General features: G+C 43.1%; 1 protein-coding gene across 2 annotated transcripts in view; it reads right to left on the bottom strand.

Moving 5' to 3' along the window:
• Positions 1-12,500, bottom strand: part of SOX5 (SRY-box transcription factor 5) — a gene marked incomplete at its 5' end in the record, with an annotated part of 496,539 nt that overhangs the window by 40,395 nt on the left and 443,644 nt on the right. For both annotated transcript variants that reach the window (XM_083365302.1, XM_083365301.1), the window contains one exon: positions 8,521-8,693. In XM_083365302.1, the coding sequence (XP_083221428.1) occupies positions 8,521-8,693 (173 nt within the window). The remainder of the gene's footprint in view (positions 1-8,520; positions 8,694-12,500) is intronic.

Genomic DNA, 12,500 nt, shown 5'->3' with positions numbered 1-12,500 from the left:
TTAACCTACAGTGTTGCACAGCTGTGAACTTTTTCACAAGGCATCATCTAGTACAGACATGTCAAACCTGCAATGTCACGTGACATCGCGCAACCTATCGGGACAGTTTTGCCATTGCCAGCAATGGGGTGGGCGCGGCTTCCACGTGACGCATCTGGCGCCTGAGCCGGTAGTTTGACACCCCTGATCTAGTGCCAGAGATCTTCAACATGTGCAACTGTAAGACTTGTGGACTTCAGCTCCCAGAATTCCCCAACCAGCCCTACTGGCTGGAGAATTCTGAGAGTTGAAATCCACAATTCTTAAAGTTGCCAAGGTTGGAGACCCCTGATGTAAATGGGACCAAGGAGAAAGGTCTTTTCTATGGTGGCTCCCTCACTGTGCAACATTATCCCTGAAGGGAAAAAAAATGGCCCCCATTTTGACACTGTTAGGAAAGGCCTAAAGAAATGTTTTTTTCCTGCAGGCTTGGGAACTTCAGGGTGATATGGAGCCCATCAAGATCACTTTTATTGTCATTTTTTTACTGTGGCACACTGGCACACATTAAAAATGAAATTCTGTTGCCTGCTCTCAAAAGTGTACACATACATGGCATACATACAGACATGTTATACGGTACATGTGTATATACCTTCACCCTTAGCCACAATTACATACGTGTGGTTTGGTTTAATTGTTGTCACCAGAGGACTGGCCATTTATTGAGATTTTGTATTGGGGTTTTATTTCTGTAAGCTGTCCAGAATCACTGTGAGCTGGGCCACACATAAATTTACTTAATTAATAAATAAAATATTTTTTAAAAAAATTGAGAGAGAGAACAAACGGCCATGCGCTCAACATTTTAATAAGGTAAAACACAAGCTATAACTTCCCACCTGTTTTACTCTTTTTGTTTTTGGTTCATCCCGAACTTATACGGGGGAAAAAGATGGAAAAAAATAGGGTTGCACCCATTCCTATAATAAGAGATGAAAGGACATTTATCTGGAAGTCAGATTCTTTAAGTCAAATGTGCCCCATTCTTTATCTTGTTCCAAAATTTCTTTGATCTACCAAGTAGAGTTTGTTCCTCACGACACAGGCATTTTTTTTTTACAACTGCATGACTAACATCAACAATCTGCAAATTTAGTTCCCCTTTCTTTAAACCTGGTAGGCTTCTAGATTTTATGATAATTGCTTTTTCCATGCCTCTGTCTTCTATGCCAGAGGCAGCCAATATCGTGAAAAGGTAGAGATACAGAATGGCTATGTTCAGATAACATGCTTGGCTAGAAGTGGTTAAAAGATGCCAAAACTATATTCATGCCACCTGCTAAGTTTTTTTAAATTCTACATTTCATTGACTTAGTTTTAACACGCTGTGCAAAGGTTTTTATTTCATCTTTATTTTTGTTAACTGAAGGTGATGTACGTGATGCTCTGGTGGGGTGGTGGTTAGAATGCAGTATTGCAGGCAAACTCTGCCCACATCCTGGAGTTCAATCCTGACAGGGCTCAAAGTTGACTCAGCCTTCCATCCTTCTGAGGTCAGTAAAATGAAGACCTGGATTGTTGGGGGCAGAGAGTGCTGTAAAGCACTATGGGGTGGTATATAAAGCGAGGTGCTATTGCTATTGCTCTGTCCTGTTTTCCCCACAGCAACCACCCTGTGAAAGAAAGACAGTGGCCAAAGTCATCCAGCCATCAAGTCTGCCTAAGCGAGAACGAGAAGGGTTGAACTTAGACTGTTTGTGGGAGTGTAATGACTCTAGGCTGATGATGCACTTAACTCCACCCCCTCAGCTCAACCTGCTCTTCGCCTACAGTCCATGCCCAGTGGTGGGATTCAGCCAGTTCACACCAGTTCAATAGAACTGGTAGCTAATTTTTTGTTGCCCAGGCCCAGAATGGACTTCCGGAAGCAGCATCTACACAGAGAGAACCGGTTGTTCACATATTTGAATCCTACCACTGTCCATGCCCCAAACCTTCTCTATGATAGTACTTCCAAGCCATGAATTCCCCTCGTCTTGCACATGTGTCGACATATTTCCTGCCTAAATGTCATACTTTGCTGAAGGATATCTTCTTCCTCTTAGCCCAGATTCCCAATTTGTTCAGATTGAACTGCAATCTCATTTCCCACCCACCCCATGACATTGCCTCAATGTGAATTTGTCGCCACCAAATTTGATGTAGCCCGTTCATCCCATTACCCAGTTTTTTAAATATAAAGGCGGAATAATTCTGGACCTAACACCGATCTGCAGGACATAATAGATATATCCTCCCACTCACTGTCTACAAGCAATAACACTGACTCTCTGAATGAGGTACCCAGCCAGTTGTGGATCCACCCTTTTGCAGTACCAGCCAAACAAAATCTCTGGTGCCCACCTCAGTTTTACCAAAGATAAAATGACCACTAACACAAGTGAAGACTTTATTTCTTGTGTTTATTTCTTGTGTTACTTGTGCTATGGAATTTATAGATAAGCACACAAATCTGTAGGAAAACCTGGATAGACATTGCTAAAAAGATAGGGGAGGGGATGGAAATAATCTTCTAGAGGTCCGAATTTATACCCGGGGAGAAAATCAGAAACAAAAGATTTGCAGTTACTTCTGATCTCCCATAGGTCACAAAAGATGACGGCATGACCCTGGGACATTGCAACTGTCATAAATATGAACTGGTTGCCAAGTTTCTGAATTTTGATCATGTAACCACAGGGATGGTGCAAAAGTGTGAACAGGGGCCATAAGTCACATTTTTCAGTGCTGTTGCAACGTTAAAACGCTCACTAAACGAATGGTTGTAATTTGAGGACTACCTGTAACATACGTTTTTATCTTTTTTTTACACCTTTTTTGGACTAGATGGAAAATTCTCCATTTGTCAGAAAACTGAAACTAACCAAAGGATGTTGAATCCAAGGCACAGCCCTGAGCTTTCATGAGTTGACCGATTTCCTAGTGAACAGGACAGAGGAGATAACGATGTGGAAAGCGATAGCAACGCCTGTCTCACTTTTTTAAAAAAAACTTCTCCTGTGTTTTATCTAATCTGATATGCTGTTTGATCACTTTGATAGGTAGAGAATCAAAAGGGGACTGGGTGGCACCTTTCCTTCCTGACGCATGTTATTAAAAAGCATAATCTTCTGTCGCCTATTCATTTGATATGCAAAAAACCCCAACAACAACCCAAAACAAAATCAAAGACGGGAGCCGGTTATCCCGAAAAACACCCGCACTTGCGCCTCTCACAAACTGTACCCTTAAAACACAACTCTGCCATTTCATGGTTAGAATATTTTCACCATCCTTTTACTTTGTTCCTGGGTGACAGACCTCCATTTTCAGCGTTATGAAAGTGGCAGCAATCAGCCCATTCGCATACTCAGCAAGGGATAGAAAAAGTTCATGGCTCTGAAACTTCTCAAAGGAGCCTCGGGGGAAAAATAACACACTAACACACGGACACACAGAGAGAGAAATCCAGAGACTCAGAAGAGAGTAGAATGATACTTTTATTGGGATTTGCCTGGACTTCAGTCCTTGCTTCCTATTGTAGACACAATCTTCAGTGGGCAAACTTCCACCGAAGATTATGGCTAAAGTACAATGCAGGTAGTCCTCGACTTACGGCCACAATTGAGCCCAACATTTCTGTCGTTAAGTGACACATTTGCTAAGTGAATTTTGCCCCCTTTTACGACCTTGTTGTTCAGTGAATCACTGCAGCTCTTAAGTTAGTAACCTGGTTTGCTTCCCCACTGTCTTTGCTTGCCAGAAGGTTGCAACCGTCATAAAGACGAGCCAATTGCGTCAGAATTCTGACCGCACACAACCATGGGGATGCTGCGACGATCGTAAGTGTGAACCATGCTCGTAAGTCACTTTTCTCAGTGCCGATGTAACTTCAAACGGTCACTAAATGAATTGTCATAAGACGAGGACTACCTGTAATGAAGGACCGTATCTTCCCCAGCTTAGATAGTGTATTATTTTATTCAGTTCAATTGATAATTTTAAACCAACTTACATTTCAACCCATGGGCTTGGCATCGCATAAGCATCAGTTGGCCAATATGAAAACCCAAATGCCCAATCTCTATAGAAATTGGGTCAGATCTAAATCTTCAAGGAGATTTTTCTCGTTAATGCAGGAGAATGCAGAAAAGACACAGGTAGGATAAGCGCCAGGTAGTCAACAATACCTCAGTCAAGAAAGTACTTACTCACTAAAGAAGAGCCTAAATAAGGAACCAGGAACACAGCTACCAATACTGACGGCAAGCCACTTGTATATAAACAGAGAGTAAGCCCTACTCCATTCTTGCACTGACGATATTACCTTGTTGGGTAATGAAATGTCTGCAAGAAAAGATTCAAGCTCAGAGACCATGAAGGACCCCACAGTTCAACCCTGAGCTATAAATATTCTCCACCATAGGATTAAAATGTTCAGAGCATACATTAAAATCGTATTCCACATTTGATTTATCTCACTCACATGCCTTTCCCTTTGTGGTGTCACTATCACCACATGGGGTAGGTTAGGCCAGAAATTACGACTTAGCCCTACGTTGCTTGATGAGGCTGGTAAGTAACTGGGGGTTTGAAATTAGGTGAGCTAGGGAGAAGCCTGACATTGTAACTTAGACACCACATGGATTCTGAAATTGAAGAGAAGAGAAAGTAATTATATGGCCAGCTTCTGATTACAATTAGCATGCCTGCTCCAGTCCCTGGGTTCCCCAGCAAAGAAACTGTGATTTGTGTTTTAGTGTATCTCTCTACGAAGGATAAGGCTGGCCATTAAAAGTGCAAATCAGAGCTGAGAACGTAGGAAGATCTCTGCTGGGCCAATCAAGCATCAGTTAAGCCCAGAAGCTCCTCTCCAAAGTTACCAGAGACACAGGCCTGCAAGCAAGACCTGAACTTTGTGCCACTGTGACTCCTGACAAGAAAAATTCAACGCTATGTTCCCAGAACAGTAGTCCTCGACTTACGACCATAAATGGAGCCCAAAATTTCTGTTGCTAAGCGAGACGGTTGCTAAGTGAATTTTTCTCCCTGTTACCATCTTTCCTTGCCACAGTTGGGAAGTCAGTCACAGCAATTGTTAAGTTAGTAACACGCTTCTAAAGTGAATCTGGCTTCCCCATTGACTTTGCTTGTCAGAAGGTCGCAAAAGGGGATCCCGGGACACTGCGACCGTCATAAATACGAGTCCGTTGCCAAGCGTCTGAATTCTGATCACCCGACCATGGGGATGTTGCAAGGGTGGTTGTAAGTTTGAAAAATGGCCGTAAGTCACTTTTTTCCAGTGCCGTTGTAACTTTGAAGGCCACTGAATGACTTGTTGTAAGTCGAGGACTACCTGCAGCTGAAGATTTCATCTTCCTCCCAAGACTACTGGCCACTGATAGACTTGACATAGTCACTGAGAGCTAACGGCTGTCATCACATATTATGGCAGCAATTTCCATAAGCAAACTTGCTTGACCAAATCTGTGACAGTTTTTTGGAGTCATCTGGCTTGAGGGGTGGCGACAATGCATAAACAAACAACCACTTCACAAGGCTTCATCAACCAGAGTTAGAATCAGCATCAGGAAAAATGTATCTAAGAAAGAACTTTGAATAATGTTTCCAGCTGCAGTTCATCTCCCCAAGGATGGGTACACCTTCCACCCAGCCAATAAAGCATTTTTTCCCCCATTTGATCCCAGATCCTTCAAGGATCACCCAACGATAATTATTTATTTATTCCATTTCTACAGCTGCCCGTCTGAATTAATGACGCTGGGTGGCTTACCGTTCAAAACATACACACTACAATAGGCATCAAAAGCATGGATTAAAGAATTAAATTGACTTCCTATTAGTCCTGTTGCACCCAAAAGAACCTTAATAAGGTTTTGTTCCTCATTATCTGAGGTGGATTTTTTTTTAAAGGCTGGGATGCAGAAGATAAAATATCCTAAATAGAATTTGCTAAGCATAGTGTCAGCAAACTCAGATGGCCCTTTCTGTTTTTTCCCAGATGACTTCAGAGCCACGAAGCTGATTCATACAGTTCAGCCCTGTGAGCGAAGAAAGGGAGCTGGGATGCCCTTTTATTTGATTTCCAAAAACGTGCTTTACGGCGCAGGTGACTGTGAACAGAACTCTTTATGTTTTCGGCACCTTAAAGCAGGTGTGCCCTTTCCTGGGACCGATTGAAAAAGTCTCCAAAAGCACTTTTTGGAGATGCAATCAGTTGCCGTGCCCTACTTGGACCACTTCATCCAGAGTGTATGAGGTCATGAGCTTGGTGTAGATCAGGGGTGTCCAACTTTGGCATCTTTAAGACCTGTGGACTTCAACTCCCAGAATTCCCCCAGCCAGCCTGCTGGCCACCGATAAGACTTGACATAGTCACCTAGAGCTAATGGCTATCGTCACGTCTTACAGCAGCAATTTCCATGAACAAACTTGTTTGACCAAATCTGTGACAGTTCCCCAGCATGTTGGCTGGGGGGATTCTGGGAGTTGAAGTCCACAGGTCTTAAAGTTGCCAAAGTTGGACACCCCTGGTATAGATATTATTAAAGAGACAAACTCAACTGTGTTTCCTTCCCTGCTGTAAGCTGGTTGAAAATCATTCCCAAAGAAGTTACAACAAGCTTTGTGGCTGTAAGCTTTGAGTTTCTGGCTCAAACTGGGGTGGAGAAGCAACTGCTATTAATCAGGATAGATCTGAATCAGAAAAGGTACTTATTTTGCTTTTTAGATGTCCCCCAGCACCCTGGCAGCTGCTATTAAACTGTATAAACTAAACATGTTATCTGTTGCGTAAACCATTTCTGTTTTGACCCAAAGCCTCTGTGTTCAAACAACAACTCCTGCTTATCAGTGTATAGACAGTATTCCAGGTTATTGCCAACAATGCTGACTCTTGTGGTTCTCATCTCCGGCTACTCAATAGTTCTTGCCAGAGAATGCGGTGGCACTAAAGCAAACTTGCATATTGTTTAATAATCCTGATTGTTTAATTGAAGGTGAGTCAACAAGCCCATGTCTTTTCTAAGTTTCCTAGACGTCCAATTAATCTTGGACGGGCAAACTAAATATTGGGGTCTAAGAGCTCTAAAGCTGCAATTTGTAAAGTTGTAATCTTGCCTCATTATTATCACAATTGCTGCTGCTACTGCAGCTACCACTGCAATTATTCCTGATATTATTGATGATATCAGCACTATCAAAGCACTGTTTCTACGGGCGTTTCTCTAATTAACACAGTCGTTAATTCCCTGTGTTATTCTTTCTATGGACTGATCAGTGGGGGATTTTGGGCTAGAAAGGGACAAGAGAAAAATGAACGTGTTTTCTCTTTGATTTCCTCCTTGCATATCCATGGTAGATCAGATAGGAAAACTATTCCATCTTCCAACCCCACACTGGTTCCTAGCTACTTCATGATTGCTTTCATGCAACATACTAAATCCAGATTAATTTAACTAAACCTGGGACTCGCAGGAGAAATGATATTAATTAAACATGATGGACTGGGTATGTCTAGTCTAATGAAGAGAAAGTCTAGGGGGTGACATGACAGCAGTCTTCCAATATTTTGAGGAGCTGTCACAAAAAAGAGGGGGGGGGGTGTCAACCTATTCGCCAAAGAATCTGAAGGCAAAATAAGAAGAAATGGATGGAAACTAATTAAGGAGAGAGCCAACTTAGAACTAAGTTGAAATTTGCAAACAATGAGAATCATTTATCAATAGAAGTTGCCTCAGGAAGTTGTGGAAGGGCTTGCTGGTATGTTGGCTGCTACCAAACACATGTACCCATAATGACTTCTTTTTGGCCAATGTCAAAGCCAAGAAACTGGCTCCATTCTGGCAGTTTAAAGTTTGATCTAGACACAGAAGAAGAACTTGCATAAAAGACAACATGGACCCAGAAACGCGGACAGAAAGACCTCAGTTGTTATCCCTGGATCTGTCTCCAGGTCAGTAAGACCAAGACTGTATTATACTACCAGCTAGAGCAGACATGTCAAACACAAGGCCCGGGGGCCAGATCCGGCCCGCGAAGTGGTTTCATGTGGCCCGCGAAGCCATCCTGGAAACAGTGAGGGAACGGCCCCCACTGCCTTGGCCCTGGCCCAGAGACCCTCCTCCTGCCAGAGACCCTCAGATCTGTCCCACTCCTGCCCAGGCCCCCATAGGCACCCTTGATGCAAACGATGTAGAGCTGGCCATGCCCACCCAGTAGGCCATACGCACTCTAGCCACGCCCACCCAGTAGGCCATATGCACTCTAGCCACGCCCACCCTGGCCATACCCACCCGGCCCCCTGAGGGCAACCGCAATGTTGATGCGGCCCTCAATGAAATTGAGTTTGACACCCTGAGCTAGAGCTACTGAAAAGTTTTTGAGTTTATTTTTCCCACACTTCAAAAGTCGAAGCTGAATTTGGACTGAAGAGCACAACATCATAACTGGAGCTCAAGAAGGGCCTCGGAGACTCACCTTATCTGTCCTGCAGTTGTTTAAACCCAAATTGTTTGCAACCGCAACCTTTCCATCAAGCACCTGTTGTTCTCGCCGGAGCTGTTCTTTCATCTGCCGGGCCTCCTGAATTGCCTTGGTAACAGCATCGTGATCATTTAAGTAACCCGATGATGTGATGGAGGAGAGGATATCTGGGAAGAAGGGAGAAGGCAAAAGAGGGCATAAACAGAAATGCGATTATTGTCAAAACCTTCAAATGTTTTCTCTAGCACAGGGGTCTTCAAACTTGGCCCTTTTATGACTTGTGGACTTCAACTCCCAGAATTCCTGACCCAGCATGCCTGCCTGAGGAATTCTGGGAGTTGAAGTCCACAAGTCATAAAAGGGCCAAGTTTCAATACCCCTGCTCTAGTAGCCTATGGGTGCCTTGAAAAGTACGAGAGGTCAATTTCCTGGCTTAATTTATTTCAACACAAAGAGACAGAAAACCAAAGAGGGAAGTGAATGACCGATTGGTACAACAAGGATGGAATTATCAACTCCAGTTTTTCTCAACCTTGACAACTTTGAGAGGTGTGGATTTCAACTCCCAGAATTTTGGCCATGCTGGCTGGGGAATTCTGGGAATTGAAGTCCACAACATCTCAAAGTTGTCAAGGTTGAGAAACAATGATCTACTCCCATACTTGGGAGGAAGCCCCATTGAACTCGCCAGCAGAAAACTGGGTTGCTGGTACTCTCTGGAAACTCTTTCAAGTTTGAGAAATGGATAAAGAGAGAAACAATTGACAAAGAGATCTAGAAAATGGCTCATTTCTTCTCTCTCTCCCTTGCCCTCAAATATGCAGGCAATCTTCGACTTACGACTCCAATCGAGTCCCAGATTTCTGCTGCTAAGCGAGACTGTTGTTGTGAATTTTGCCCCATTTTCTGACTTTTCTGGCAAGTGAATCAGTGCAGTTGTTTAGTTAGTAACATGGTTATTAAGTAAATCTGGCTCCCCCACTGGTTTTGCTTATTAGAACAGGGCTTTTCAACCAGTGGTACGGGTACCACCAGTGGTATATTGGCACCTGGGAGTTGGTACGCGACCATCCTAGAAAAGTGGTAGCAGGGGAGGGGAATGAGCTGAACTGGTGGCAACACTGCACAAGCCTGAGCGAGAGATGGCTGGAGCTGCAGGGCTGTCAGGGATCCGCGGAAGCGCTAGGATCAGTGCTTCGGGGCTGTCACGGCTCAGCGGAAGCGCCAGGATCAGCGCTGATCCCAGCACGTCTGCTGAGCCCAGAAGAAGCGCCGATCAGCTGGAATGTGGCAGCATCTCCAGGGTCTTGTGATTTGCATTCAGATGCTTGGCAACTGATTCATATTTATGATGGTCACGGTGTCCCAGGGTCATGTGAAGTGACCAAAAACTTGCTGGAACCACCCAGCAGGGGGGGGGGAATAAAAACCAACCCCCCCTACCCCTGCTGCCAATCCTCAACTGAAATGCTCACAACAATGAAAACCTCAGACAGGAGGAAGAGCGCTGCTGGGTGGACAGGCAGGTGTCTTGCTCGGCTGTGGCTTGGGGGGCACTCTTTTCATTGCCATTGTAGCTTCAAACAGTCACTAAGCGAACTGTTGTAAGTTGAGGACTCCCTGTACTTCATCACTTTTTTCCGTGTTTTTTTTTTGGTCGTCAAGTTTTTGACACCTTGCTAGCCGACTGGTGGTATTCGGATGTTGCCATATCCTAAAAGTGGTACAATGGGTGAAAAGGTCGAAAAGCCCTGCATTAGAAGGTCTCAAAAGGTAACCTGACCCCGGGACACTGTGACCATCATAAATATGAGTCAGTTTGCCAAGCATCTGAATGTTGAACCCATGAACATGGGAATGCTGCAGTGGTCGTAAGTGTGAAAAATGGACATAATCTCACTTTTTCCTGAGCCATTGTAACTTGGTCACTAAATGAACGGCTGTAACTTGAGAACTACCTGTACTTTTATGCAATACAATAACAACAACAACAACAACCAATTATTCCTGAAGGTTATGGGTGTGCAAAATGTTCTGTCGCACAATATTTTGATCCTGAGATGGACACTTCTGCATTTTTGGAAGAGGTTCACGTTAGGCTTCTTTCGAGGATGGAACGCTTTCAGAATGTTTGAGTTAGCTTGAATCAGAATACTCTGTGGCAGAACATTTTCACACCTGTCCTGAAATCCATGCGACATATTGAATTTCTCTAATTTTGGCAATAAGCCATTAAAAGAGCTGTGGTGGTGCAGTCGTTGGAATGCAGTATTGCAGGCTAATTCTGCCAACTGCCAGGAGTTCGATCCTGACCATCTCAGGGTTGACTCATCCATCCCTCCTTCCGAAGTCGGTAAAATGAGGATCCAGATTGTTGGGAGCAAATAGGTTGACATTTATAAACCACTTAGAGAGGGTCTCTGGGAAGCGGTATATCAGTCTAAGTGCTATTGCTATTATTCCTACTCTACGTGCAGCTAGATAAGTTGTTCAGCGGCTTAACTATGGAAGGGTCCCAGTGACTTAAAGATTAACATATTTTATTTCAGAGTAGACTTTCATGAACAAGAGTCTCACTTCAGCAGGCGTACTTAATGTTAATTCAGTTGGTATTTTGTATCAGTGTAGAGCAAAGGAATGCAAAGAAAATGAAGATCGTTAAAAACAGTGAAGGCAAATAAAGATGAAATGCCAAAAATAAAAAAAATAAATAAAAATCCCCTAATCCCAAAATCATGATTTTATGGAAGAAAATAACTGAACTGGGATTTAAATGAAGAAGTGCATGTAGGAATGAGTGTAAAGTAGATTCCCTTCTCAATTTTGATGCTGGTTTAGACTTTCAGATACATATCCCAGTCACAAGACATTTACATGCCAAAATGTACAATTTGCTGGCTCCCAAAAAGTGCATTTAAAAAACCGTAAAAGGAAATCATTTTATATATGTGTAATAGATAAAATGCAAGCAAAAACGCAGCTACTACGAGAAATATGCCCAAAAGCAATTAATGCTTTTGTGCAGGTTTGTTTGTTTGTTTTAAAAACAGGAAAACATAAGAACACTGACAAATATATAGAAGAAAAGTGAGAATCGGGGTAAAGCTAGACTTATCTTTAGCTGTATTTGTATGTATAATGGCTGGATTCCGAAAAAGGGCTCAGCTGGAGTATAATTTGTTTACGATTTAGGAAATTGTGCCAATTCACTTGTGATTGATTCAACAAGCCACACTGAAACTATCATTTAGCAAGCATTCCTTGTCTAGTTTCCCCTAATGCCATAGGACTTTGTTTGCCAAACCCCAATAACTTCTGCATTTTAGAAAACAAGCCTTGTTCATCACTTCATATCACAGAAGGATTTGATTGGCTGCTTTTCCAAACTTTATGCTGGATCAAATGACCTGAATCCCATCTATCTATCTATCTATCTATCTATCTATCTATCTATCTATCTATCTATCTATCTATCTATCTATCTATCTATCTATCCCCCATTTTATAATTTGGAGCATTGTCAAGGCACGTCTGCATGCCGCCAAGTAAACAAGTTTGTCGTAGCTTTTTATAAGCAGGAAATGCAACACCCAAAATCTGGGCCTGTAGAGAAAAAAAATGTAAGCTTTTTTCGTTTGAAGTCTGTTAACCTGGAGGCTTAAGAAGCAACTGAAGAATAAGGTTCCGTGAAAGGCATGCGTGGAGCAGATCAGAAAATCAAGGTTTCCAATCAAACTTTATTACAGTCACAGACCAGCCAAACAGACAAGGTTGTGGGGGAGTAACTTGTCTTCTTTATCATCCCCTCCTGCTGCAAAGGACCCGGTCCTCTTCTTCAGGCTAGAGCAGGGGTCTCCAAACCTGGCCCTTTTATGACTTGTGGACTTCAACTTCCAGAATTCCTCAGCCAGGCACGCTGGCTGAGGAATTCTGGGAGTTGAAGTCCACAAGTCAAGGGGTCTTTAAACCTGGCC

This window comes from Vipera ursinii (genome assembly GCF_947247035.1).
Source record: "Vipera ursinii genome assembly, chromosome: 6".
NCBI lineage: Eukaryota > Metazoa > Chordata > Lepidosauria > Squamata > Viperidae > Vipera > Vipera ursinii.
The sequence above is the reverse complement of the archived record's forward strand: the minus strand, read 5'-3'. Positions and strand labels throughout refer to the sequence as shown.